Below are 25,277 nucleotides of genomic sequence, written 5' to 3' on the forward strand. Positions count from 1 at the left end.
CCAGAAGAAAGCATAGGGAAAAAGCTCCTTAATGTTAGTCTTGGCAATGATTTTTTGGATATAATACCAAAGGCATAAGCAACAAAAGCAAAAATTAATAAATGGGACTATATCAAACTGAAAAACTTGTGCACAGCAAAAGAAACTATAACAAAATGAAAAAATCTATGATAGGGAGAAAATATTTGCAAACCATATATTTAGTAAGGGATCAAAATACAAAATACATAAAGAACTCATACAATTCGGTAACAGAACAACAACAACAAAATCCGATTAAATAATGGGCAGAGGACCTGAATAGACATTTTTCCAAAGAAGACATACAGATGGCCAACAGGTACAGGAAAAGATGCTCAAGATCACTAATCATCAGAGAAATGCAAACCAAAACCACAATGAGATATCACCTTATACCTGGCTATCATCGAAAAGGCAAGAGATAACAAGCATTGGTGAGGATGTAGAGAAAAGGGAACCCATGTGCACTGTTGGTGGGAATATAAATTGGTACACCAATTGCAGAAAACAGTATGGAGGTTCCACAAAAAATTAAAAATAGAACCACCATCAGCAATCCCACTTCTGGAATATATCTAAAGGAAATGAAAACAAGATATCAAGGAGATATCTGCACCCCCATGTTTGTTGCAGCATTATTCACAATAGCCAAGATAAGGAGACATCCTAAGTGTCCATTTATGAATGAATGGATAAAGAATGTGGGAGATTGAGATAGATAAAATGGACTATAATTCAGCCATGAGAAAGAAGGAAATCCTGCAATTTGCAACAACATGGATGGACTTTGAAGGCATTATGCTAAGTGAAATAAGTCAGACAGTCAGACAGAGATAGACAAATACTACAAGATATCACTTATATGTGAAATCTAAAACAACTAAACTCATAGAAACAGAGTATTAAGGTAGTTACCAGGGGATGGGGGATGGAGGAAATGAGGAGATATTGGTCAAAGGGTACAAATTTCCAGTTAGAAGATTTAAAATTTCTGGGGATCTAATGCACAGCATTGTGATTATAGTAATAATAATGTATTACATAATTGAAAGCTGTTAAGAAAGTAAATCTTAAGTGTTCTCACCACACAAAAGTAATGGTAATTATGTGACATGATGGAGATATTAGTTAATACTATGGTGGTAATCGTTTTGAAGTATTAAGTGTACAAATATTAAGGGTACAAATCAACACGTTGTACATCTTAAACAGTGTTGTATGTCAATTATATCTCAATGAGGCTGGAAAAAAGAGACTAGTGTATGTACAAGGTCTGCTCAAGATATCTCAGTAGATCACAAAATAAGCATTATGAAGTCTTGGAATGAGAAGACTGTGGGATAGTTTAGGGGAAAGTAAAACAGTGACAACACTAAAGTAGATTTAGCATACAGAGGATTCACAACAGTGTTCTTAATGGAATGAGCTATTTCTGTCCTGTTCTTTTAGTCAGTAGAGCACAGTTATAGTCAGGGTATTGCAGTCAGACAGACCTGAGTTTATATCCTGGCTTTACTTTGTAACCTTGACCAAATTACTTAATATCGCTATGCCTTAGTTTTCTCACTATATAACAGAGATAAATAAGGGTACCTACCTTGTTGGGTGGTTAGAAGGATTAAATGAAATAATGTGTTGCAATGTCTGACCCAATAAATGCTAATTCTTGTTACTTAAGGACTGTCTAGAGTTTCAGGCAAAATATCGAAGATTTGGGCTTCCCTAGTGGCACAGTGGTTAAGAATCCGCCTGCCAATGCAGGGGACACGGGTTTGAGCCCTGGTCCGGGAAGATCCCACGTGCTGTGGAGCAACTAAGCCCATGCACCACAACTACTGAGCCTGCCCTCTAGAGCCCGCATGCCACAACTACTGAAGACCCCGTGCCTAGAGCCCGTGCTCCGCAACAAGAGAATACACTGCAATGAGAAGCCAGGGCACCACAACGAAGAGTAGCCCCTGCTCACCGTAACTAGAGAGAGCTTGCGTGCAGCAATGAAGACCCAACGCAGCCAAAAAAAAAAAAAAAAAAAAAATCGAAGACTTGGTGAGTGTAAACATATACTAAAGACAATATACAACCCATTCAAGCCAATCTAGATTTTATTCAAATAGGAATATAAATTATAAATTTTATTAAGTATTTATAAATTATTATTATTATTTTGCTAATCTCAAACTGTATTTCCTTAATAAATAAAATTTGGTCATTGGGCAAAATACTAGTGGAAAATATGATTGCTTTGTTAAGAGTTAGTTTAGGAGTTCTCACACAGCATTAACAGCAGTTACTCAGTTTTCTTCCCTTCACCATGTCTAGCTTAGAAACCTTAAACACGGTAGCTGCTAAATGCCTTGCCTGTGGCAGGTACTCAATACAGCAGAACGGAACTGATTTTTAGGCAGCCCACTTGAACAGTGCTGTTTGAAATTTCTTTTACAAGTGACAAAGAATTTAATTTTACATTTTGAGACAAGACCCAATAGCACGGTGGTTAAGAATATGGGTCTTGAAGACATAGAGATCTACATGTGAATCCTGACTTTGTGCAAGTGACCCAAGGCAAGTTAATCTTTCTAAGCTTCTTTCTTTGTTTATCAAATTGGGATAATAAGGAAAGGGATGCACTTAGTACAGTGCTTGGCACATGGAAAGCATTCGTTTAACAAGTGATTTATACCAAAGTTCAGATAAAGCAGCTTGAGAAAGATCAGTGCACTTGGACTTGTGGGAAGTGCTTCAAATTTTGGTGTAAAAGCCAACGCACATAGTTTTCTCTCACAAAAGGGAAAACACCTCAATATCAGCCCTAAAGACTCCATAGCAACTTACACATATTTTTAACCATATGGATCTTTTCTTCTGGTATAAACTAAACTATATTTAGCACATATAAAACTTTCATGTTGAAAGTACTTTACAAGTAAGCATAAACTTTTTGAGAGGACATAAAAATTATAGAAAATAAGTACACTTATGAAAATGCATTTAAAATTTATGTAATAATTAAAATGAAAATTTACTTTGAGCAAAATTGTAATGTTCCTAAATTAACTGATTTTGTATTCTGCTGTAACCTAAACCTGGCTGATGCATCTCTGTTCTGTGATGTGACACAGCTTCCTGAAGAAAATAAAAATTCTAAGACAGAACATTAAATTATTTGAAAATTCATATATTGTATTCATATAATATATTCATATATCAGAGAAATTTGGTATTGTGGTATTTTATTAAGGAAGGTAGATAAAAATATAGTGAGCTATGGAAATTTTTATGAAATGATCATAAATTCAAAAATAGCAATTCACCAAATGATAATTTTCAAATAATTAAAAAATATAGTTTATGAACCTATTTAGAAACACACCTCAGCATTCTATGTAAAGCATGAGTAATCATAATTTTCAAAATAATCATATTTTTTACCTTAATTTTTCTTCACTGGTAGGAAATTAAAATGATGACAAGAATAACTTATTATATCATAATAGATTATTTTATCTTTTGAATAAAATTAGGACTCTTCAAATACTCTTTTATTATATATATTCTTATAGGAACAACATTAGAGGAACTTTAAAAATCAGCTGTAGTTAATGTTATGCTTCCATAACCAATTATAATATAGAATTTTATAATTAGTATTTCATAATAGGGCCATATTGGCATTGGCTGACCAAAATATTACAATTTTAAACTTCCAATTTTCATTAATAAAAATTTCAACAAGTGTTCAACACTTCTTTTTACTTAATAATGCTTCAGCTCTGGAAGATACAATGGGTTAAAAATTAGACTTTTCTGTTTTTATATATATATATATATATATATATATATATATATATATATATAAAAGTTCCACCCAATAATTTATGTGGTTAAAAAACTGAAAGTCTTGGGCTTCCCTGATGGCACAGTGGTTGAGAATCTGCCTGCTATGCAGGGGACACGGGTTCGAGCCCTGGTCTGGGAGGATCCCACATGCCGCGGAGCAACTAGGCCCGTGAGCCACAGCTACTGAGCCTGAGCGTCTGGAGCCTGTGCTCCGCAACAAGAGAGGCCGCAATAGTGAGAAGCCCGCGCACCACGATGAAGAGTGGCCCCTGCTTGCCACAACTAGAGAAAGCCCTCGCACAGAAACGAAGACGCAACACAGCAAAAATAAATTAATTAATTAATAAACTCCTACCCCCAACATCTTCAAAAAAAAAAAAACTGAAAGTCTTATTGGTAATATTTCTGACTTACATTTCCAATATCTTTAATAATTTAAATAACAGGAAAGAACACACTTCTATTACTATACTTAGAGAAAAAGAAATGCATAAGAGAAATGTGTAGTGGAGAATTTCACAACATTTATTTTCTGATTTATTTTCAAATTTGTAATTAAGTTTAACCAAATAGAAAAGTTAGAAAATTAAAGATATCAATACTGGAGAGGGTGTGGAGAAAAGAGAACCCTCTTGCACTGTTGGTGGGAATGTAAATTGATACAGCCACCATGGAGAACAGTATGGAGTTTCCTTAAAAAAACTAAAAATAGAATGACCATATGACTGAGCAATCCCACTACTGGGCATATACCCTGAGAAAACCATAATTCAAAAAGACACATGCACCCCAATGTTCATTGCAGCACTATTTACAATAGCCAGGTCATGGAAGCAACCTAAATGCCCATCGACAGACAAATGGATAAAGAAGATGTGGTACATATATACAATGGAATATTACTCAGCCATAAAAAGGAACAAAATTGGGTCATTTGTAGAGATGTGGATGGATCTAGAGACTGTCATACAGAGTGAAGTAAGTCAGAAAGAGAAAAACAAATATCGTATATTAACGCATATATGTGGAACCTAGAAAAATGGTATAGATGAACCGGTTTGCAGGGCAGAAACTGAGACACAGATGTAGAGAACAAACGTATGGACACCAAGGGGGGAAGTGGTGGGTGGTGGTGGTGGTGGTGGTGGGATGAATTGGTCTGGGATTGACATGTATACACTAATATGTATAAAACAGATAACTAATAAGAAACTGCTGCATAAAAATAAACAAATAAAATTCAAAAATTCAAAAAAAAAGAAAGAAAATTAAAGATATCAAAAGGTTTAAGTTAAGCCAAACAGAAATTTAAAAAATCACTAACCCAAAGCATGCACTGCTCCTCTATGCCTGCTGGAGCTCTTGCTTGTTTTAATCACACGGACAGCATTTTCTTTGAACTGCAGCTCACAAAAATTTTCAAGAAATTTTGCCATTTCTTCTGTCACTGTATCCAGGTAAGTTTCTTTAATGAATTTCACTGTTGAGGATGGAGCTAAAATTTCACATAGTGTGTTAAAATCCTCTTTTATCATTGAGTATAACTTAAGCATTGTACCTTGGTATCCATCAGCCATTATGTCTAAATTTGCTTCTCTGCTGTAAGAAGGAAAACAGTTCTGCAGAAGTTTAGTCAACAGTTTATTCTGTATGTTTTGGTACTTGATTGTAACTTCTGATTCTGGATAAAGAAATAAGAGTTGTTGTATGCATTGTTTTTTCAACAGTATTTTTTGCTGTGAATTGTTTATTTCATTGTGGGTTTGTAATTTGCTCACTAAGAAGCGTCGAAGATGTAGTCTTATATCATCCCATATAGACTTTACATCCATAGAGGAATGATCTTCAACAGAATGAAGAGAAGTACTAGAGAGGAAATGGAAAGATGTTCCACTTAGAATGGATGGGAAGGAAACACTGCTGTGGCAGGAGAGGTCCCAAAGTAAATCCAATACCATTTCTTCTTGATTTTGTTCATTCTTCAACAAATTTTGCTAATAAAAGTAAATTATAATGTTAGAAATGTGATTAACTATAAGAGTAGCAAGAAAAAATGATTTCTACAATCATACAGAATTTCATAATAATTCATTTCAATTTAGAATCAATACTATGATGTTTTCAAAAAAAACTTATTTTTGCATTTGAAAGTTAATCTATTCAGACATTTCAGAATATTATCTTTATGGTCTGTTAAATTTTGTAAAGCCCAGGTGATGAACTAATTTTTCAATTAGATTTCTCAACACATAGTTTTTAGCCCTCGTTGTTATCCATTCCTGATATAACCTGAGCTGTATGGAAGCTTTAGCTTAAAAATTCTAAATAAAAATCTATAGTAAAATATCGACTGAAATGTACTCCTAAGACAAAATAAATTTAAGATCATGCCCCTAATTAATACCTAGTAGATAATTTTCATGCCTGAATGAGTATACTTATTATTATAAATTCCCAAATGAACATAGAGAACAGAGACCTTTAAACATAGTATGTGCCTAGGGGTTACTAATAGCTGCCATCCTGAGAAATAAAAGTTAATACATTTAAAGACTTTAACTTTCATTTAAATTCCTTTTTGAGAGTCATGTTAAGAAAGATTTTACTTTGGAAAGTAATCTGAGAATATTTCAGTTCTCTCCAAAGAAATAACTAACTCAAAATGGGAAAAATTACTCTCAGAATTGTTCCTCAAAACGTAAGAAAAATTTTTGTATATTTTCTGTGTCAACTGACAGAAACAATAGTAGATGTAATTAGGAATAGAAAAAAGACAAAAATTTACTTTGTTTTTGGACTTTGAATTACATGCACAAATTCTCCTTACATGCTGACTCTCCTAATTATGTCTATTTCAGGTAGTACTGAAATTAGCTTATATCCTCTAAGTAGCAACAAGCTGATTATTTAAAAAAAAACCTAAAAATGGAAGCAAGGTTCAAGCAGTATAAAATCAAGTCAGCTTGGAAATTACCTATTGACAAAGGTATTATGTGTGACTCAGAAAAATGAACAACTCCTAGACAAATTCCAGGGCTCTCTCTCAGTCATTCTAAGCATTGTGATCTCTAATTTAATGTTCTGTCTGTAATAAATAATAATGCCTAATATTTATGTAGTAGTTTATTATATAAAAAGCACTTTTTGATACAGTCTCTGACTTCTTCATAATGAAAACTCTGTGACATAGATACTTAAAACCTCAATTTACAGATAAGGACACTAAAGTGCAGAGTGTTTAAGTTACTTGCCAAATGTCACACACAGTAAAGCACAGAACCAAGAATGGATGCCTGGTTTCATTCTCCTCACCCATGTTCTTTCTACTACACTCTAGAGAACCAAAAAGTGAACTGACTTTTCTGAAGCTCTCCTTCCTCTCTTCCTTTTTATTTAGTTCTTTTGATACTTCTGGAAAATAAATGTCCTTAGATAGAGTCCAGAACTCCAGCATTATGGTAAATTCTATAGAGCAAACTGGTCATATTAGTGCCTCAGACTTGGGTTTCTTTATATCAGTCAATAACTGTAAATACTTGATCAAGCAAACATTTAAAGAATGATAGATTTAAAACATGTGGACATGTATTAAGTATGATTGCTTAAATTTGGAAAATGACTTCATACAACTGCCATAATAAGAAGCTCTGTTTCTTATTTAGTTAGATAATTAATAAATAAAAATTTTCTATGGAAAAAAAATAGATGTATGAAAATAATTCTGTCAAGATTGACACTTTCAGCATGTAAAAACTTGACAAGGTCGTTTTAATCTGGATCTGTTTTAATAATGTGGTTCTTTTCTCAAAATAACATGATCAATTATGTTAAAACACCTAGGTCTGGAAGAGGCCTATCAGTCTAATGAATTTGAGCAAGACTAAGGCGGCCTTTGCCCTGCAGTGAATAGAGAATGACTTATGTGTGACAGATTAAAAGATAATTAAAAGCTTTTGCTTTTAATTAAATGAGAAAGCATTATTATATCAATATTAATGAAATTCATTACACACGGCTCTTAATAGAAATTAAAGGAATAACTATATCCATATTTATTCTTCAAGGCTCCACCTTCAAGAGATAATGGGTGAGAGGATTTTCTTAAAAGAATAAGCCTTCAGGGCACATAATCTTCCTTTCTCTTTCTTTTATTACTTTCTAAACATTTAAGAGACATCTGCAATAATAACAATAGTCAAAAATTATTTTCATCTGATTCTGTCATCCTAAGCCAACTACAACCTTAAGATATTTTCCACATCTGCCTTAGTCAATGTTTGATGCTTACACAAAAACAGTGCCTTTCTTCCCTAAATTAAATTAAAACCGTAGCTACAGAAATCCTGTTTTCTAACAATTGTGCTGTTTCTCTAGTTCTTGGAAGCTAGCTACCCTTGTAGATACAGCTGTAATAAAATAAGTATTGCTTATTGAAGGCTACAAAAACCTCTCTAACATAGAGAGTGGTCAGTATCCAAGAATGACCAATGTAATAATTCTCCATCAATTAACAGTGTCCTATAAATTGCTGCCTTGATTGAAAAGAATTGGATATGCCTACAGCTTGGGGATGAAGGGAATAATGGACAAGGCTACTTAATAGATACAACTGATGATGATCTTATTGTGCTTAGTAATGAGCACAAGAAAATGAGTAGTTGTGAAGGGACACAAAATGTAATAGATACCAACTTTTCTGATAGATAATCGTGGTACATTTCAGTACATTTTGTGGTGTTGATATGGTATACATCACACCACAAATCCCTCAGGAATTATAATGTTTAATGTCCATTTATGTAAAACCTCATTTTATTATAAAAATCATAGCAAAAAATAAAAACACATAGCTCACTGGATTCCACTGAGGATATAGAAACAAAACACAAATCCTAACCCCTAGATATGGCGGGCTAATATGGTCAATGGAATAAATATTTACATACAGAAATTGAATGAAATGTATTCCATGTTCACCCACCCCATTCCACTGTTAAAACAAAGATTCTATTTTTTTTTTTTTTTTTTACCAGTGCTTTGAGAAATTTTATCATATCTCCATGGGGAATGGATGGTGACTTGGATGAATTATAATTATAATTATTTAGCCATTCAAAACAGTCAGTTGTTGTTCGTAGCTGCACATCTGGACACTGTTTGTTAACTTCAGACTGTATTTCTTTAATGCAGTGTTCTATGCTATAAAAAAGAAAAGAAAAAATTATTTTGGTAGGAAGTAGGTAATGGCTCTGTCTCATAATATCACAGATCCTGAAATGTTTATATGCAGTGCCTGGTGGCATACAATTTACAAAATTATAAAACATTCATATATGAAAATAGTAACAAAGAAACTATATTTTCATTCATAATTGAAAACTGAAAGCTCAAATTTTCTGGCCATTTCATTTCAAACGCAATAGAGGAAACATATCTAGCTACTCAAAGATGAATTAAAAATTCCTTTGTGTTAAATGAAAAATCAAGTATAGATGCAATGAAATAATGATCCTCTTGATAAGCAAGCAGTGGATGGAAGACAGAGGCAAAATATTCTTGATGACCGAAATCAGAAACATACACTATATACTAATATGTGAATGACTATATAAATTATGGAAAACCTCAATCAGTGCAATATTAAGAAATCACAAAAGTTACAAAGAACTTATAATTTTTAAAGTTGTAAAAGATACATGCTATATATACACTGTTACTACAGCTAAGTGCCTTTTCCTGCCATCAAACTCTACTCCAAAAAAAAAAAAACCCCAAAACATGCTAAAGATTGCATGTTAAAAAAAAAGACTGGAAGGAAATGAAACAAAAGGTTAATAGCAATTATCCCTGGGTGATGAAATTTGGTGTTTTTTACTTTTCTTTATTTTCTAAATTTTTTGAAGGCATAAGATGAAACTCTTCATTTACAAATAAATAAACAGGATGCCCAACTGCATCTTCCAATATATATATGTTTAAAAAATTCCGTTAAAAGTATCCTTAGCTCTGAAACTAAAAAGATGTACTATTTTATTTTAATTTTCATTTAAAAATCTGTGCATTCATTATCATAAATCTTTGTGGAGTAAACAGGTGACCTTAAGCATAATGTCATCTGTGGAGCCACATGGATATGACATATTACTACCACCTGATGGCAGCATATCTAAACTGCAAGAAAGCTTTATAAACAGGAAAATTATTTTGAAGCTGAATCCCTTCACCCCAAACTGACAAGTTATGCATTTGCCTCTTAATAGTATTAAGAAACATCTGTTACTAAAAAGGTTACTACTGTTTTGAAAATATCATTGCTATTAATTATTGATTCCATGTGATAGAAACACGGAGGCTTTGGAAACCAAGCTCTGATGATTAAAATTGATGTCATATGAAATTCTCTTCTTCAAAATTCGTATAAGGTATTGGTTCCATATAAAACATACACTAAAACTTTAAGGGAAATTTTTCAGGAGACTTCTGAGCATGAGCGAATTCAAACTAAATTACCTTGAAAAAAATACATTCTGAGAATCAAAGAGCCTTTTCATGAAAACAAAGAACTTGCAAGAAAAACAATACCTCCTTAGGCCACAGGCCACTCAGTTTCCTGATGAGACAGTCTTACTCAGGAATACCAGTTCTAAGTCTGACACAAGATTGGCATATATTTTCTTAATTTACGTAAGCACTTCTATGGACGGAGAAACACGATGCCCAAAGCACATACCTTGACTCTAGGGACTGGTTATCAAAGGTTTTTATTATAGCATCCTCCTGTGTCTCACTCAGTCAAACCTAATAGATTACAGCAATGTGAACTGGAAAGGCTCAGCCGTTAGTTTACCTAAATCTATTTCAATCAAGACTCAGCTTTTAGGCTAATCTCTAACATGTGAATCTGGGTAGAGGCCAATAACTACAACTTATAAATAGAGTAAAGCCTTCAGAGAGCTAGATATTTTAGTAATTTGTCCAAACACTGATAAAGGGATTGAGCAGTTGCATTTCAGAGGACCTCCCTCATTGATACAAACTAAGACAGTTGAGCTGGCTTTTAAATCATTTTGTCACAAGTTTTAAAATGACAGAATTCACCTGTACCTGATGCTGTTTTTATGTGGCTAAATGTCTTGTCATTCTGCCATTCACCACTGTCTGTACATCTTGCTTTAAAAGTCTGAAGTCTAGAGATTTATCTCCTGATTATTATTCAAAGTGAATACTTTCAAAATTTAAGATGCATATCAGTTTGGCAATTTATCTTCTTTAACTGAGGTCAAAATTAATTTAAAAATTAATTTTCAACATCAAAAAGGTAACATATTATTTTCATATATGTGTAGTAACATTGCTGATGGAGATGGTGATCTTGGGTGGGAGGAGGTCTATATATATCTTCAGACTTAAATGATGCAAGATCTTGATCTAGCTTTTCAGAAATAACATGATACTTCTCTTTATTCTGGTTTAAGTGTTTTCTGTTTTACTGTAAGTTGCTTCTAATTTTCTTTAGAAACAAGGTCAGTAGTAAAAATATAACCAAGGTAATTCGGCAAATAGAAATCCAGTTAGCACATTCATTAACCAAAAATGTCAAAAGTCTAATGTAGATGTAGAATCTCTGCCCTAAACAGTTTAAATTCCCAAATTTACACCATTAGTTGGCTTAGCAAGGACTTTCTAAAAGCATATTCTTAAGTTTATTTGTAATATTAAAACCACTGAAAATACCCTAAATTTCCAACAATAGGAGAATAGTTATATTCATTCAGTGAAATAGTTATGAAAATAAACTAGAAATACAGTTATCAACATAGATGAATCTAACAAACGTAATGTTGAGAGGGAAAAAGGTATAAATGAACACAAACCATTCAGTAGTTTGAAAACATGCCATACGATCCTACATGTTGTTCAGGATTATAAAAATATGTAGTAAAAGTGTAAAGAACTGTGCTGGAAAAAGGAGTACAATCTATAAAAATGCTGAATCACTGTGATGTACACCTGAAACTAATACAGTATTTTATTTTATTTTAATTTTTGAATTTTAATTTATTTTTTTATACTGCAGGTTCTTATTAGTCATCAATTTTATACACATCAGTATATACATGTCAATCCCAATAGCCCAATTCAGCACACAACCATCCCCACCCCTCCCGCGGCTTTCCTCCCCTGGTGTCCATACGTCTGTTCTCTACATCTGTGTCTCAACTTGCGCCCTGCTAACCAGTTCATCTGTACCATTCTTCTAGGTTCCACATACATGTGTTAATATATGATATTTGTTTTTCTCTTTCTGACTTACTTCACTCTGTGAAGTAAGAGTCTCTAGATCCATCCACGTCTCAACAAATGACTCAATTTTGTTCCTTTTTATGGCTGAGTAATATTCCATTGTTTATATGTACCACATCTTCTTTATCCATTCGTCTGTCGATGGACATTTAGGTTGCTTCCATGACCTGGCTATTGTAAATAGTGCTGCAATGAACATTGGGGTGCATGTGTCTTCTTGAATTATGGTTTTCTCTGGGTATATGCCCAGTAGTGGGATTGCTAGATCATATGGTAATTCTATTTTTAGTTTTTTAAGAGACCTCCATACTGATCTGCATAGTGGCTGTATCAATTTACATTCCCACCAACAGTACAAGAGGGTTCCCTTTTCTCCACATCCTCTACAGCATTTGTTATTTGTAGATTTTCTGATGATGCCCATTCTAACTGGTGTGAGGTGATACCTCATTGTAGTTTTGATTTGCATTTCTCTAATAATTAGTGATGTTGAGCAGCTTTTCATGTGCTTCTTGGCCATCTGTATGTCTTCTTAGGAGAAATGTCTATTTAGGTCTTCTGCCCATTTTTGGATTGGGTTGTTTGTTTAATATTGAGCTGCATGAGCTCTTTATATATTTTGGAGATTAATCCTTTTTCCGTTGATTCATTTGCAAATATTTTCTCCCATTCTCAGGGTTGTCTTTTCGTCTTATTTATGGTTTCCTTTTCTGTGCAAAAGCTTTGAAGTTTCATTAGGCCCCATTTGTTTATTTTTGTTTTTATTTCCATTACTCTAGGAGGTGGATCAGAAAAGATCTTGCTGTGATTTATGTCAAAGAGTGTTCTTCCTATGCTTTCCACTAAGAGTTTTATAGTGTCCGATCTTACATTTAGGTCTTTACTCCATCTTGAGTTTATTTTTGTATATGGTGTTAGGGAGTGTTCTGATTTCATTCTTTTACATGTAGCTGTCCAGTTTTCCCAGCACCACTTATTGAAGACACTGTCTTTTCTCCATTGTATATCTTTGTCTCCTTTGTCATAGATTAGTTGACCATAGGTGCGTGGTTTATCGCTGGGCTTTCTATCTTGTTCCATTGACCTATGTTTCTGTTTTTGTGCCAGTACCATATTGTCTTAATTACTGTAGCTTTGGAGTATAGTCTGAAGTCAGGGAGTCTGATTCCTCCAGCTCCTTTTTCCCTCAAGACTGCTTTGGCTATTCGGGGTCTTCTGTGTCTCCATACAAATTTTAAGATTTTTTGTTCTAGTTCCGTAAAAAATACCATTGGTAATTTGATAGGGATTGCATTGAAACTGTAGATTGCTTTGGGTAGCATAGTCATTTTCACAATATTGATTCTTCCAATCCAAGAACATGGTATACCTTTTCATCTGTTGGTATCATCTTTAATTTCTTTCATCAGTGTCTTATAGTTTTCTGCATACAGGTCTTTTGTCTCCCTAGGTAGGTTTATTCCTAGGTATTTTATTCTTTTTCTTGCAATGGTAAATGGAAGTGTTTCCTTAATTTCTCTTTCAGATTTTTCATCATTAGTATATAGGAATGAAAGAGATTTCTGTGTATTAATTTTGTATCCTGCAACTTTACCAAATTCATTGATTAGCTCTAGTCGTTTTCTGATGGCATTTTTAGGATTCTCTATGTATAGTATCAGGTCATCTGCAAACAGTGACAGTTTTACTTCTGCTTTTCAAATTTGTATTCCTTTTATTTCTTTTTCTTCTCTGATAGCCGTGGCTAGGACTTCCAAAACTATGTTGAATAACAGTGGTGAGAGTGGACATCCTTGTCTTGTTCCTGATTTCAGAGGAAATGCTTTCAGTTTTTCACCATTGAGAAGGATGTTTGCTGTGGGTTTGTTGTATATGGCCTTTATTATGTTGAGGTAGGTTCCCTCTATGCCCACTTTCTGGAGAGTTTTTATCATAAATGGTGTTTAATTTTGTCAAAAGCTTTTTCTGCATCTATTAAGATGATCATATGGTTTTTATTCTTCAATTTGTTAATACGGTGTATCACATTGATTGATTTGCATGTACTGAAGAATCCTTCATCCCTGGGATAAATCCCACTTGATCATGGTGTATGATCCTTTTAATGTGCTGTTGGATTCTGTTTGCTAGTATTTTGTTGAGGATTTTTGCATCTATATTCATCAGTGATACTGGTCTGTAATTTTCTTTTTTTGTAGTACCTTTGTCTGGTTTTGGTATCAGGGTGATGGTGGCCTCATAGAATGAGTTTGGGAGTGTTCCTTCCTCTGCAATTTTTTGGAAGAGTTTGAGAAGGATGGGTGTTACCTCTTCTCTAAATGTTTGATAGAATTCATGTGTGAAGCCATCTGGTCCTGGACTTTTGTTTGTTGGAAGATTTTTAATCACAGTTTCAATTTCATTACTTGTGATTGGTCTGTTCATATTTTCTATTTCTTCCTGGTTCAGTCTTGGAAAGTGATACCTTTCTAAGAATTTATCCATTTCTTCCAGGTTGTCCATTTTATTGGCATAGAATTGCTTGTAGTAGTCTCTTAGGATGCTTCGTATTTCTGCGGTGTCTGTTGTAACTTCTCCTTTTTCATTTCTAATTTTATTGATTTGAGTCCTCTCCCTCTTTTTTTTTTTTTTTTTTTTTCCCTGTGGTATGCGGGCCTCTCACTGTTGTGGCCTCTCCCGTTGCAGAGCATAGGCTCTGGACGCACAGGCTCAGCGGCCATGGCTCAGGGGCCTAGGTGCTCCACGGCATGTGGGATCTTCCCAGACCGGGGCACAAACCTGTGTCCCGTGCATCGGCAGGCGGACTCTCAACTGCTGAGCCACCAGGGAAGCCCCCCTCCCTCTTTTTCTTGATGAGTCTGGCTAATGGTTTATCAATTCTGTTTACCTTCTCAAAGAACCAGCTTTTAGTTTTATTGATCTTTGCTATTGTTTTCTTTGTTTCTACTTCATTTATTTCTGCTCTGATCTTTATGATTTCTTTCCTTCTGCTAACTTTTGGTATTGTTTGTTCTTCTTTCTCTATTTCCTTTAGGTGTAAGGTTAGATTGTTTACTTGAGCTTTTTCTTGTTTCTTGACGTAGGCTTGTATAGCTATAAGATTCCCTCTTAGAACTGCTTTTGCTGCATCCCATAGGTTTTGGATCGTTGTGTTTTCATTGACATTTATCTCTAGGTATTTTTTGATTTCCTCTTCGATTTCTTCAGTGATCTCTTTGTTATTTAGTAATGTATTGTTTAGCCTCCATGTGTTTGTGTTTTTTACGTTCTTTTTCCTGTAATTCATCTCTAATCTCATAGCGTTGTGGTCAGAAAAGATACTTGATATGCTTTCAATTTTCTTAAATTTACTGAGGCTTGATTTGTGACCCAAGATGTGATCTATTCTGGAGAATGTTCCATGTGCACTTGAGAAGAAAGTGTAATCTGCTTTTTTTGGATGGAATGTCCTATAAATATCAATTAAATCTATCTGGTCTATTGTGTCATTTAAAGCTTGTGTTTCCTTATTTATTTTCATTTTGTATGATCTGTCCATTGGTGTAAAAAGTCCCCCACTATTATTGTGTTACTGTGGATTTCCTCTTTTATAGCTGTTAGCAGTTGCCTTATGTATTGAAGTGCTCCTATGTTGGGTCCATATATATTTGCAATTGTTCTATCTTCTTCTTGGATTGATCCCTTGATTATTATGCAGTGTCCTTCCGTGTCTTTTCTAACAATCTTTATTTTAAAGTCTATTTTATCTGATATGAGTATTGCTACTCCAGCTTTATTTTGATTTCCATTTGCATGGAATATCTTTTTCCACCCCCTCACTTTCAGTCTGTATGTGTCCCTAGGTCTGAAGTAGGTCTCTTGTAGACAGCATATATATGGGTCTTGTTTTTGTATCCATTCAGCGAGTCTGTGTCTTTTGCTTGGAGCATTTAATCCATTCGCATTTAAGTTAATTATCGATATGTATGTTACTATTACCATTTTCTGAATTGTTTTGGGTTTGTTTTTGTAGGTCCTTTTCTTCTCTTGTGTTTCCCACTTAGAGAAGTTCCTTAGCATTTGTTGTATAGCTGGCTTGGTGGTACTGAATTCTCTTAGCTTTTGCTTGTCTGTAAAGCTTTTGATTTCTCCATCGAACCTGAATGAGATCCTTGCCAGGTAGAGTAATCTTGGTTGTAGTTTCTTCCCTTTCATCACTTTAAGTATGTCGTGCCACTCCCTTGTGGCTTGTAGAGTTTCTGCTGAGAAATCAGCTGTTAACCTTATGGGAGTTCCCTTGTATGTTATTTATCGTTTTTCCCTTGCTGCTTTCAATAATTTTTCTTTGTCTTTAATTTTTGCCAGTTTGATTACTGTGTGTCTCGGCGTGTTTCTCCCTGGGTTTATCCTGTATGGGACTTGCTGTGCTTCCTGGACTTGGGTGGCTATTTCCTTTCCCATGTTAGGGAAGTTTTCAACTATAATCTCTTCAAATATTTTCTCTGGTCCTTTCTCTCTCTCTTCTCCTTCTGGGATCCCTATAACGCGAATGTTGTTGCATTTAATGTTGTCCCAGAGGTCTCTTAGGCTGTCTTCATTTCTTTTCATACTTTTTTCTTTATTCTGTTCTGCAGCAGTGAATTTCACCATTCTGTCCTCCAGGTCACTTATCCGTTCTTCTGCCTTGCCTTTGTTATTCTGCTATTGATTCCTTCTAGTGTATTTTTCATTTAAGTTATTGTATTGCTCATCCCTGTTTGTTTGTTAATTCTTCTAGGTCTTTGTTAAACATTTCTTGCATCTTCTCGATCTTTGCCTCCATTCTTTTTCCCAGGAACTGGATCATGTTCACTATCATTATTCTGAATTCTTTTTCTGGAAGGTTGCCTATCTCCACTTCATTTAGTTGTTTTTCTGGGGTTTTATCTTGTTCCTTCATCTGGTACATAGCCCTCTGCCTTTTCATCTTGTCTATCTTTTTGTGAATTTGGTTTTGTTCCACAGGCTGCAGGATTGTAGTTCTTTTTGCTTCTGCTGTCTGCCCTCTGGTGGATGAGGCTATCTAAGAGGCTTGTGTAAGTTTCCTGATGGGAGGGACTGGTGGTGGGTAGAGCTGACTGTTGCTCTGGTGGGCAGAGCTCAGTAAAACTTTAAGCCGCTTGACTGTTAATGGATGCGGCTGGGTTCCCTCCCTGTTGGTTGTTTGGCCTGAGGCAACCCAGCACTGGAGCCTACCTGGGCTCTTCGGTGGGGCTAATGACAGACTCTGGGAGGTTCACACCAAGGAGTACTTCCCAGAACTTCTGCTGCCAGTGTCCTTGTCCCCACGGTGAGCCACAGCCACCCCCCACCTCTGCAGGAGACCCTCCAATGCTAGCAGGTAGGTCTGGTTAAGTCTCCCCTGGGGTCACTGCTCCTTCCCCTGGGTCCTGATGCACACACTACTTTGTGTGTGCCCTCCAAGAGTGGAGTCTCTGTTTCCCCCAGTCCTGTCCAAGTCCTGCAATCAAATCCCACTAGCCTCCAAAGTCTGATGCTCTAGGAATTCATCCTCCCGTTGCTGGACCCCCAGGTTGGGAAGCCTGATGTGGGGCTCAGCACCTTCACTCCAGTGGGTGGACTTCTGTGGTATAAGTGTTCTCCAGTCTGTTAGTCACCCACCCAGCAGTTATGGGATTTGATTTTACTGTGATTGTGCCCCTCCTACCGTCTCATTGTCATTTCTCCTTTGTCTTTGGATGTGGGGTATCTTTTTTGGAGAGTTCCAGTGTCTTCCTGTCAATGATTGTCCAGCAGCTGGTTGTGATTCTGGTGTTGTCACAAGAGGGAGCGAGAGCACGTCCTTCTACTCTGCCATCTTTGTTCCTCTACTCTAATACAGTATTTTAAATCAACTATACTTTAATAATAAATACGTACTTTCATACATACATTTGAAAGAAAAAAAAAGAAATGTGCTGGAATGAGCAACATCACCAAATGCAGGGTGGGGTGGAAGTGGGATGAGACTGGGGAGATGCACATAGTGAGTTTCAGCACTAGTGGTAATGTTTTATTCCTCATACTGGATGGTGGGCACATGAATGTTTATCATAGTACTCTTTATGCCTTTTCATATGTCTCAACACTTCTTAATAAATTTGAACCCCAACATGCTTTAATTATAATGACTGAATTATCCAAGTTAATGGTGTGTGCAAGTGGATGCATTACCAAGAGGCTGTGTGTAAATCAATTTATAAACCATTTTTAAGATGCAACATGCAGTATGCTTTTTAAAAGGATATCTGTGGTAATTTTCTCATTCAACATTCAATCCTAGGTTCTTTGAGTGTGCAAATTACTTATTGAATGAAGGCATATTTGATAAACATTAACTGAATACTGAATATGTAGTAGGCACTGTGATATATACTAAGGGCCTAAACATGAATAAGACATGGTCCCATCCCTAAAAGAATTCTTTCTAGTGAGAGAGATAAGCCTGTAAATGGATAACTACATTACAGTAAGACTTGATAAGAGGTGTGTGTATGATGTGCTAAGTGAGTACAATAGAGTACAACAGGAGGGAGCCGTTCAATGTGCCTCTGGGAGGTGTAGAAAAGCCTTCTCCCTGTAGAAAAGGAGATTATATGCAAGGATATTGATGCTTTAAGAAAACTAATGAAATCATTGTGCTTAGAAGTCCCTGATCCCTGACCCCTGATAATTCACTGCTGATCATCTGATCTCACTGCCATGTCACTTTAAAATGATCAATATATTTATGTGGATGATAAAAAATATGAATTTATTATTTTGGTCACAACTAAATTTATGCATATATGTATGTGTGTATGTATAGATGCACTAGCTTACTCCAAAAGGACAGAGATGTCCTATAACTAAACAGACAGCACTAATCAACAACAGCACAAGAGATGATTAATATTGGGCTGGTGTAGTTGAGGACAGCAAGAGGAACTGAGAAAAAGAGAATAATTATGATATAAAATCTTGGCACTTAAGCTGACTGTAAAAACTCTTTCAAGATTGAAAACACATAGTCTTTATTATTCCATCACAGAAAAGTTCAAAGAGAAAAAAAATGTATGTTCTACCGGTAAAAATTATTAGAACTTCTTTGATGTAAAGGTTGTAGAGAACATATAGGTTTGCTTTCATAGGTTAGACTTTTTATTCTTATTTTTTTAGATCAAGGTAGAGGTGTCAAAAATGGCAGAGATTAAAGACTATTTCTACAGTGTGGGAAATGTAAACATTAAAAAAATTTTTTTAAGATTTTACACTTTTGGTGCTCTTGTTTATACTTTTCACCAACATAAATTCAGTCTAAGGAAAAGGCTTTTTCAATTCTATCATATGTTTAAAAACACCAAGAAATAGTTGTGTGGTAAATAAGAGTTATTTTGTTTTTAGATAAGTCTAGCTCATCTAAAGAGATTATTAAAATTCCTTGGAATTAACAGTAATTATTAGGGAAGAGGGCTGATGTATAAAAACTAGTATGTAATTAAAACGTAAGTCAGCCATGAAATAAAAAACTTATTTTCCTGAGACAAAGATATTTCTCGATAATATTTTTTAAAAGGCTGAGAAAAGGGTTTATAAAACAACTACTTTAATGAAAGTGTAGTAAGAAATTAGATATTTTTGCTGAACTATTTTCGATTTCAGAGACGTTTTGGTTATTTCAAAAAGTTTTAACTACACTTTCAGGAAAAAAACATCGTTGTCCCCAAACCCTGTTAACAACACTCTCATTAAGTCTTTCTCAAATGAATCTTCCCCTTTCCATTCCTACTGTGAAAGACAGGGCTCAGGATCTTATCATCTCTCATGTGGACTACAGAAATAGCTTCCCAAGATTCCCATCTATTGTCAACCTTCCTTTTGTTCGGAGTTATTCTCTGAGGAAGACAGTATGAAAGGAAACCTTAGAGTTAGGACCCTCCATTATTTGTTGCTTTACATCACCAATCCTTACCACAAAAGTTTACAGAGGCTCTAGAATGGTCCAGATTGCTTCAGGAAAGTTCAGACCCTGTGTAGGGCTGTGCCAATCTAAAAAATCTGAAGTGCTCCCCAAAGTGTCAACCAATTGTGAAATACTCCCCAACTTCCAGTCAATGACGGGTAGTCCTGGCAGTACTGTAGTGAGCCTGGCATCATATCCAAAGGCACGGTTTTCATTCTTAAGTTTACATCTGACTTCGGATCCCTTTCCCTAGACTCTAGTGATGATGGGAGCTCCATGGAAGTGGCACAGGGCTGTGTTAACAACATAAAGAACATTTCCCGGAAATGTTCTATAGGGGTATTAGGACATGGAAGTTTAATACCCATGACAAGCAAGGGTAAGTTAACGTGCTTTCTTTTTTATCTATGGAGGCTTGCCTAGCTTCCGTATTCAGCACAGTTACTAAAGTCAGAATGTGGCTTATCCCAATGAAACCACACAAGTTGAAATCAGGAGAAATGCAGGGAATCTGCACCAGCATTTACTCTGTGATGATTTCCTTGATTCTCTTCCTGAGAAAGAGATAAAAAAAAAAAAAAGAAGAGAGAGGGAGAACATACGTAATAATGAAAATCAAAAAAAATAATAATGAAAATCAGAAGAGATCTGGGAACACATCTGATTTACATCTTTATCTCCATTGTCCCGATAAATTCAATCACTAAGCCAGACAACAGAGTTGACTGCAAGTTACAAACTGAGGGTTTTAATAGTACACATGGTCACATTGTGAGGAGGCAGGACATATAGCATACAGTTTCATATACTGCCAATAGGAGAGAAGACAGCTGCAGCACTTCTGTGGAACAATTTTATAACAGCTAATTGTACAACTTCTAAGAAACCATCACATAAACTTTCCTAAGGAAGGAAGGACACACATATGCATGTGTGTGTGCAGTAATAGCAGAAAGACTGCAAATAACGTAAATACTCATCAAGAGGGAATTGGCTTGTTCTATGGAGAGATTTTAAAAATACATTAAGTTAAAAAAATCTAATTGCAGCATATACACAAATTCCCATTTGTGTAAAAAGGGGAATATATTCTTGGGTACACACATCTATATGTAGAGAACATTTCTGGATAGTTATACAGTAATTCACTAATATAGGGTACCTCTGAAGACCAAGACTAGGAGAGTCAGAAGAGTAAGAAAACTTTTCCTCATCTCTGCCCTTCCATACTCAACTTTTCCTTATATCTGCCTTTCTCTACCGTCTGAAATTTTTCCTGAGTATGTATTATGTTTATATTGTAAAATACTTAATGGAAAAGAAAACTATCACATTCTACTCATCTAACTTCACACTAGCTGAAGCTAAAGCAAACACAACAGATGTCTAACAAACACATTTATTGATCATCCTCTAGCCTACTTTCTGCCAGGGCTGTTTTAGGTAATGAGAATATAATGAAGAACAGCTGGTCTTTAAAGCAGAAATAAAGGAAATAAGAATACCATTTTGCAGGCCCCCAACTCAGCTCCATCCCAAGTTCCATAAAAAGGTATTCTTAGTCATGATTCTAGAATAAAGATTGTGATTAGCAAATGCTGTGGTGTTAGTGAGCCTTTTAAGACAAGGTGTTGACTCTGTTAAATCCTTGACAAGACTCTTTTCCAGGGAAAGCTGTCAGGGTTGGGTTAGATCTCGAGGCATCAATCATCTATAGGAAAGATGAGCCAGCCACAGCAGTCACATCTCCTTACCAGGGCTCAGTCCCCTTTTAGTGTTTCCTCCTCTGTTCTTGACCTCACAGCTGGGCTATCTTTACCTGGCACCTCTGGTTGGTATCTCAGGGGTGGGGGGCTTACTTCCCCCTGGACCATTAACTCTGACCCTCAATGGGGAGTAGTGGCCTGACTATTGCTGGCTCAATCTCCTCATGAGGTCTAGATTCTTAGTACAATATTATTCATACTTTTGTTATTAAAACAGTTTATAAATAGGAAGACACTTACTTCCCTTTCCTTATTTCCCATGAAAAGATAATGACAATAATATTCCTTAGGAATATCCCAAACAATAATTCTTTATTGTCTTATGCCTATTTGGCCAAAAGTAGATAAAGCTAACACACATAAAAATAAAAGTTATACTTTTAAAACCTGTCAAACACTTAAAATGTATGCATTACCTGAAAGAATCTCTTAACAATCATCTAGTGGACTACTGATCCCACATTTTATGCTACTTATCTCAGCGTCCTAAAGCGTCTAATGAAAGCATCGAGGGCACACAATACAGGACTGTGGAGAAAGAAGTTGGAGCACCATACATTATTTGAATGTAGCTAATGGTGACAGAAAATGATGAGGAGGAAGTGGTCCAATATGCCACCTTGAAACAGAGAGCATGGTTAAATTTATAGAAACCATGTATCCAATATTCTGTCACAATATAAAGTTAACGCCTTCCCTACCACCCGGACACCACCTCTCCTGGATCAAGACAAACAATATGATCCATGGTAGCACTTCTTGTTCTTTCTTTAGATTAAAAAAAAAAAAAAAAAAAAGTAGAAATCCTACACAGTGCCAGCAAAACTTACATCCTGGGGTACACACAAAGATTGTCTATAATTAAGAAACAGATAGGCAAAAGAAACTCTTAATGATGCAATTATAGCTATCCAACTGACCATTAAGAGGAGAAAAATCATTCATGCCATATTGTAAGCCCAAGAGAACTTCTAGACCTCAATACTGTGTTAAACTAATAATAAGTTCCATTCAGCTCAAAAAAGATTTCAGTGCTACATGTGGTTTTTAGTTACTGAAGTGAGTCTGTGGATACAACATTCATAGTATTCCTCTTTGGCAGGTTATTTATCCTCCTGCTACCAATGTTGATATGTGTTAAAATTAAATGATTCACCATCACTGATTTCCACTGTCAGACCTAAGAGTCACCTAGCTCTGACTTGAATGGAAATGAGGATGTAAAAGTGAAAATGGTCTGAGAGAATGACAGCCTCTCTTGAAGGGCAGGTGAAAGTTCAGTGACCTCTGGGCACTCTAGTCCATTCTGGTGAATCACTGCTTTGGGAAGCAAAAGACCCTGTGGCTCATAAAATCTGATGATATTAAGAAGAGGGAAGGAATTCACACTTAGAATTCAGGGTCACTGCTAGAAATACAACTTTAAAAATTCAAGGGTAAGGAAAAATACCATATTTAAAAACGAATTACTAATTTTTTTCTTTAAAAGTATTGGGAAAAGCCATATCATACAGATGTTCATTACTTATTCAATGTACACCATTGAGAGATAAATAGAACTGTTAGAATACAAAAATGCCAAGGGTAATTCAACTACTGCAATGTAAGTGTGGCATAACTGATTCGCCATGACATACAATTTTCTAAAAGCTATTCTGTTAGAAGGCAATAAATGAGTGCAGAAATGATTTACACTCTTCTGAAACATGGTTATTATTCAGTATTTTATTTTTAAAAATATATATACCCTATACTGTTATGTTTATTCTCTAGAGTATAATAAAAACATAATTGAATTTGATGAAAAATAGACTTGATTCTAAATGTAGCATACAGCACATACAGTTCTCCCTTATTTTATCCCCTGTGAAGATCAATGGTCACTTGAGGTGGTTTTGCTCTAGGTTTGTTTTAATATATGGGCAATAAAATATTTTTAATTTAAAAATTATATCCTTATATTCCATGTCATATTTTCTTTTTAATACTAACATCTGAATTTTGACCTAAATAACAATTTATGAATGCAAAGTACAGCATTTTAATCATTGTTTTACTTCTCAATATGATTTCTTATTGACCAGGTAGGACAGGAAATTAACTGTAGATGGTTTAGCAAATAAAAATGAAGCAGTCTATAACAAAAGCATCAGAGCTCATGACTTGTTTCTTTGTATGTTTGTTTTATCTTTTTTTTTTTTTTTTGGCCGTGCCCTGCAGCATGTGGGATCTTAGTTCCCCGACCAGGGATTGAACCCATCCCTCCTGCAGTGGAAGCACAGAGTCTTAACCACTGGACTGCCAGGGAAGTCCCTCAGTGACTTGTTTTGATGGCGCCTCAAGGCCATTATGAACAAAGAAGGTTACTTTTTAGAAAATATTTAAAATTTGTTTTAATATAACCACCTCTCTCTATATATGTATAACTGAATCACTTTGCTGCACATCTGAAACTAACACAACATTGTAAATCAACTATACTTCAATTAAAAAGAATTTTTTAGTATCAGTGAAAAAAATAACCATCTTTAGAATATAGATAAGTGACTTGTTAATCTATTCAAGCTAACACTCTTTTCATTTATAAGTTCCTTTGGGTTAGAAACTGTTTCATGAAATATATAAATATATAATATATATAAATTAAATAAATACATAATTACTCTGAAGATTAATATAGTGATTTTATATTTACATATACAATATAAATTATAATATACACTATAGTGTGGTTAAGTCTCATATATATGCTATTTTTTAAAAAGACACACACACACGTAGACATATAAATTAAGGGCAGATACAAAGCAAAAATAAGAGGCTTAATTCTCCCTGTTGAAAATAAGGGAAAAGGTTTCCCTCGTTTCCTATTTCTTAAAGTATTTACCTTAGAAACTTGCAAATGTAAGGACTTTTTCATCTCTTTAAAATGTATCCCTTGGAAGACTAGATAGACCTTTTGTCAGCTTTCTCAGCCAGGACTGTCTTTCTCAAGAATCTGGGAATCATCTTTTCAAAATACAAACACCAAAGGAGATAGCCCCCCTATACCCCTGTTCCTGTGAAGAGTAGGAGCCCAACTTCAGTGGGTGCCTTGATCCAATTTGCAACACTGCTTCTTGTCATAAAGATATAAGAAGTTTGCTTCTCCTCAGGATGAAGCCAACTAGCTAACACAGGTGTTCTTTAATCATGGTAAAGTTAGGATGAACCATGTGTGAAAAATGGGCTTCCAAATCCTCTATTTGAAGGCTAGTTATGAGACAGGAAGGAAGGGGGCAGGGCACAACCACTAAAAGAATGATACAACCATTAAGAAAAACAGGATACCACAAAAACCAGTTAGAACCTACTAGGCCTAAGATGGCAGAAGATTCGACTTCTGGTAG

At 35.2% G+C, this 25,277-nt stretch overlaps 1 protein-coding gene across 1 annotated transcript in view; it reads right to left on the minus strand.

Annotated features, from left to right (window-relative positions):
- The window catches only part of KIAA0825 (KIAA0825 ortholog), a 401,091-nt gene that overhangs the window by 320,862 nt on the left and 54,952 nt on the right, over window positions 1–25,277 (minus strand). Inside the window, exons 6-7 of the mRNA XM_060296013.1 lie at window positions 8,889–9,057; window positions 5,183–5,852 (exon numbers count right to left, since the gene is read on the minus strand). Coding sequence (XP_060151996.1) covers window positions 5,183–5,852; window positions 8,889–9,057 — 839 coding nt within the window. The remainder of the gene's footprint in view (window positions 1–5,182; window positions 5,853–8,888; window positions 9,058–25,277) is intronic.

The sequence above is a fragment of the Globicephala melas genome, chromosome 3 (genome assembly GCF_963455315.2).
Source record: "Globicephala melas chromosome 3, mGloMel1.2, whole genome shotgun sequence".
NCBI classification, from domain to species: Eukaryota; Metazoa; Chordata; class Mammalia; order Artiodactyla; family Delphinidae; genus Globicephala; species Globicephala melas.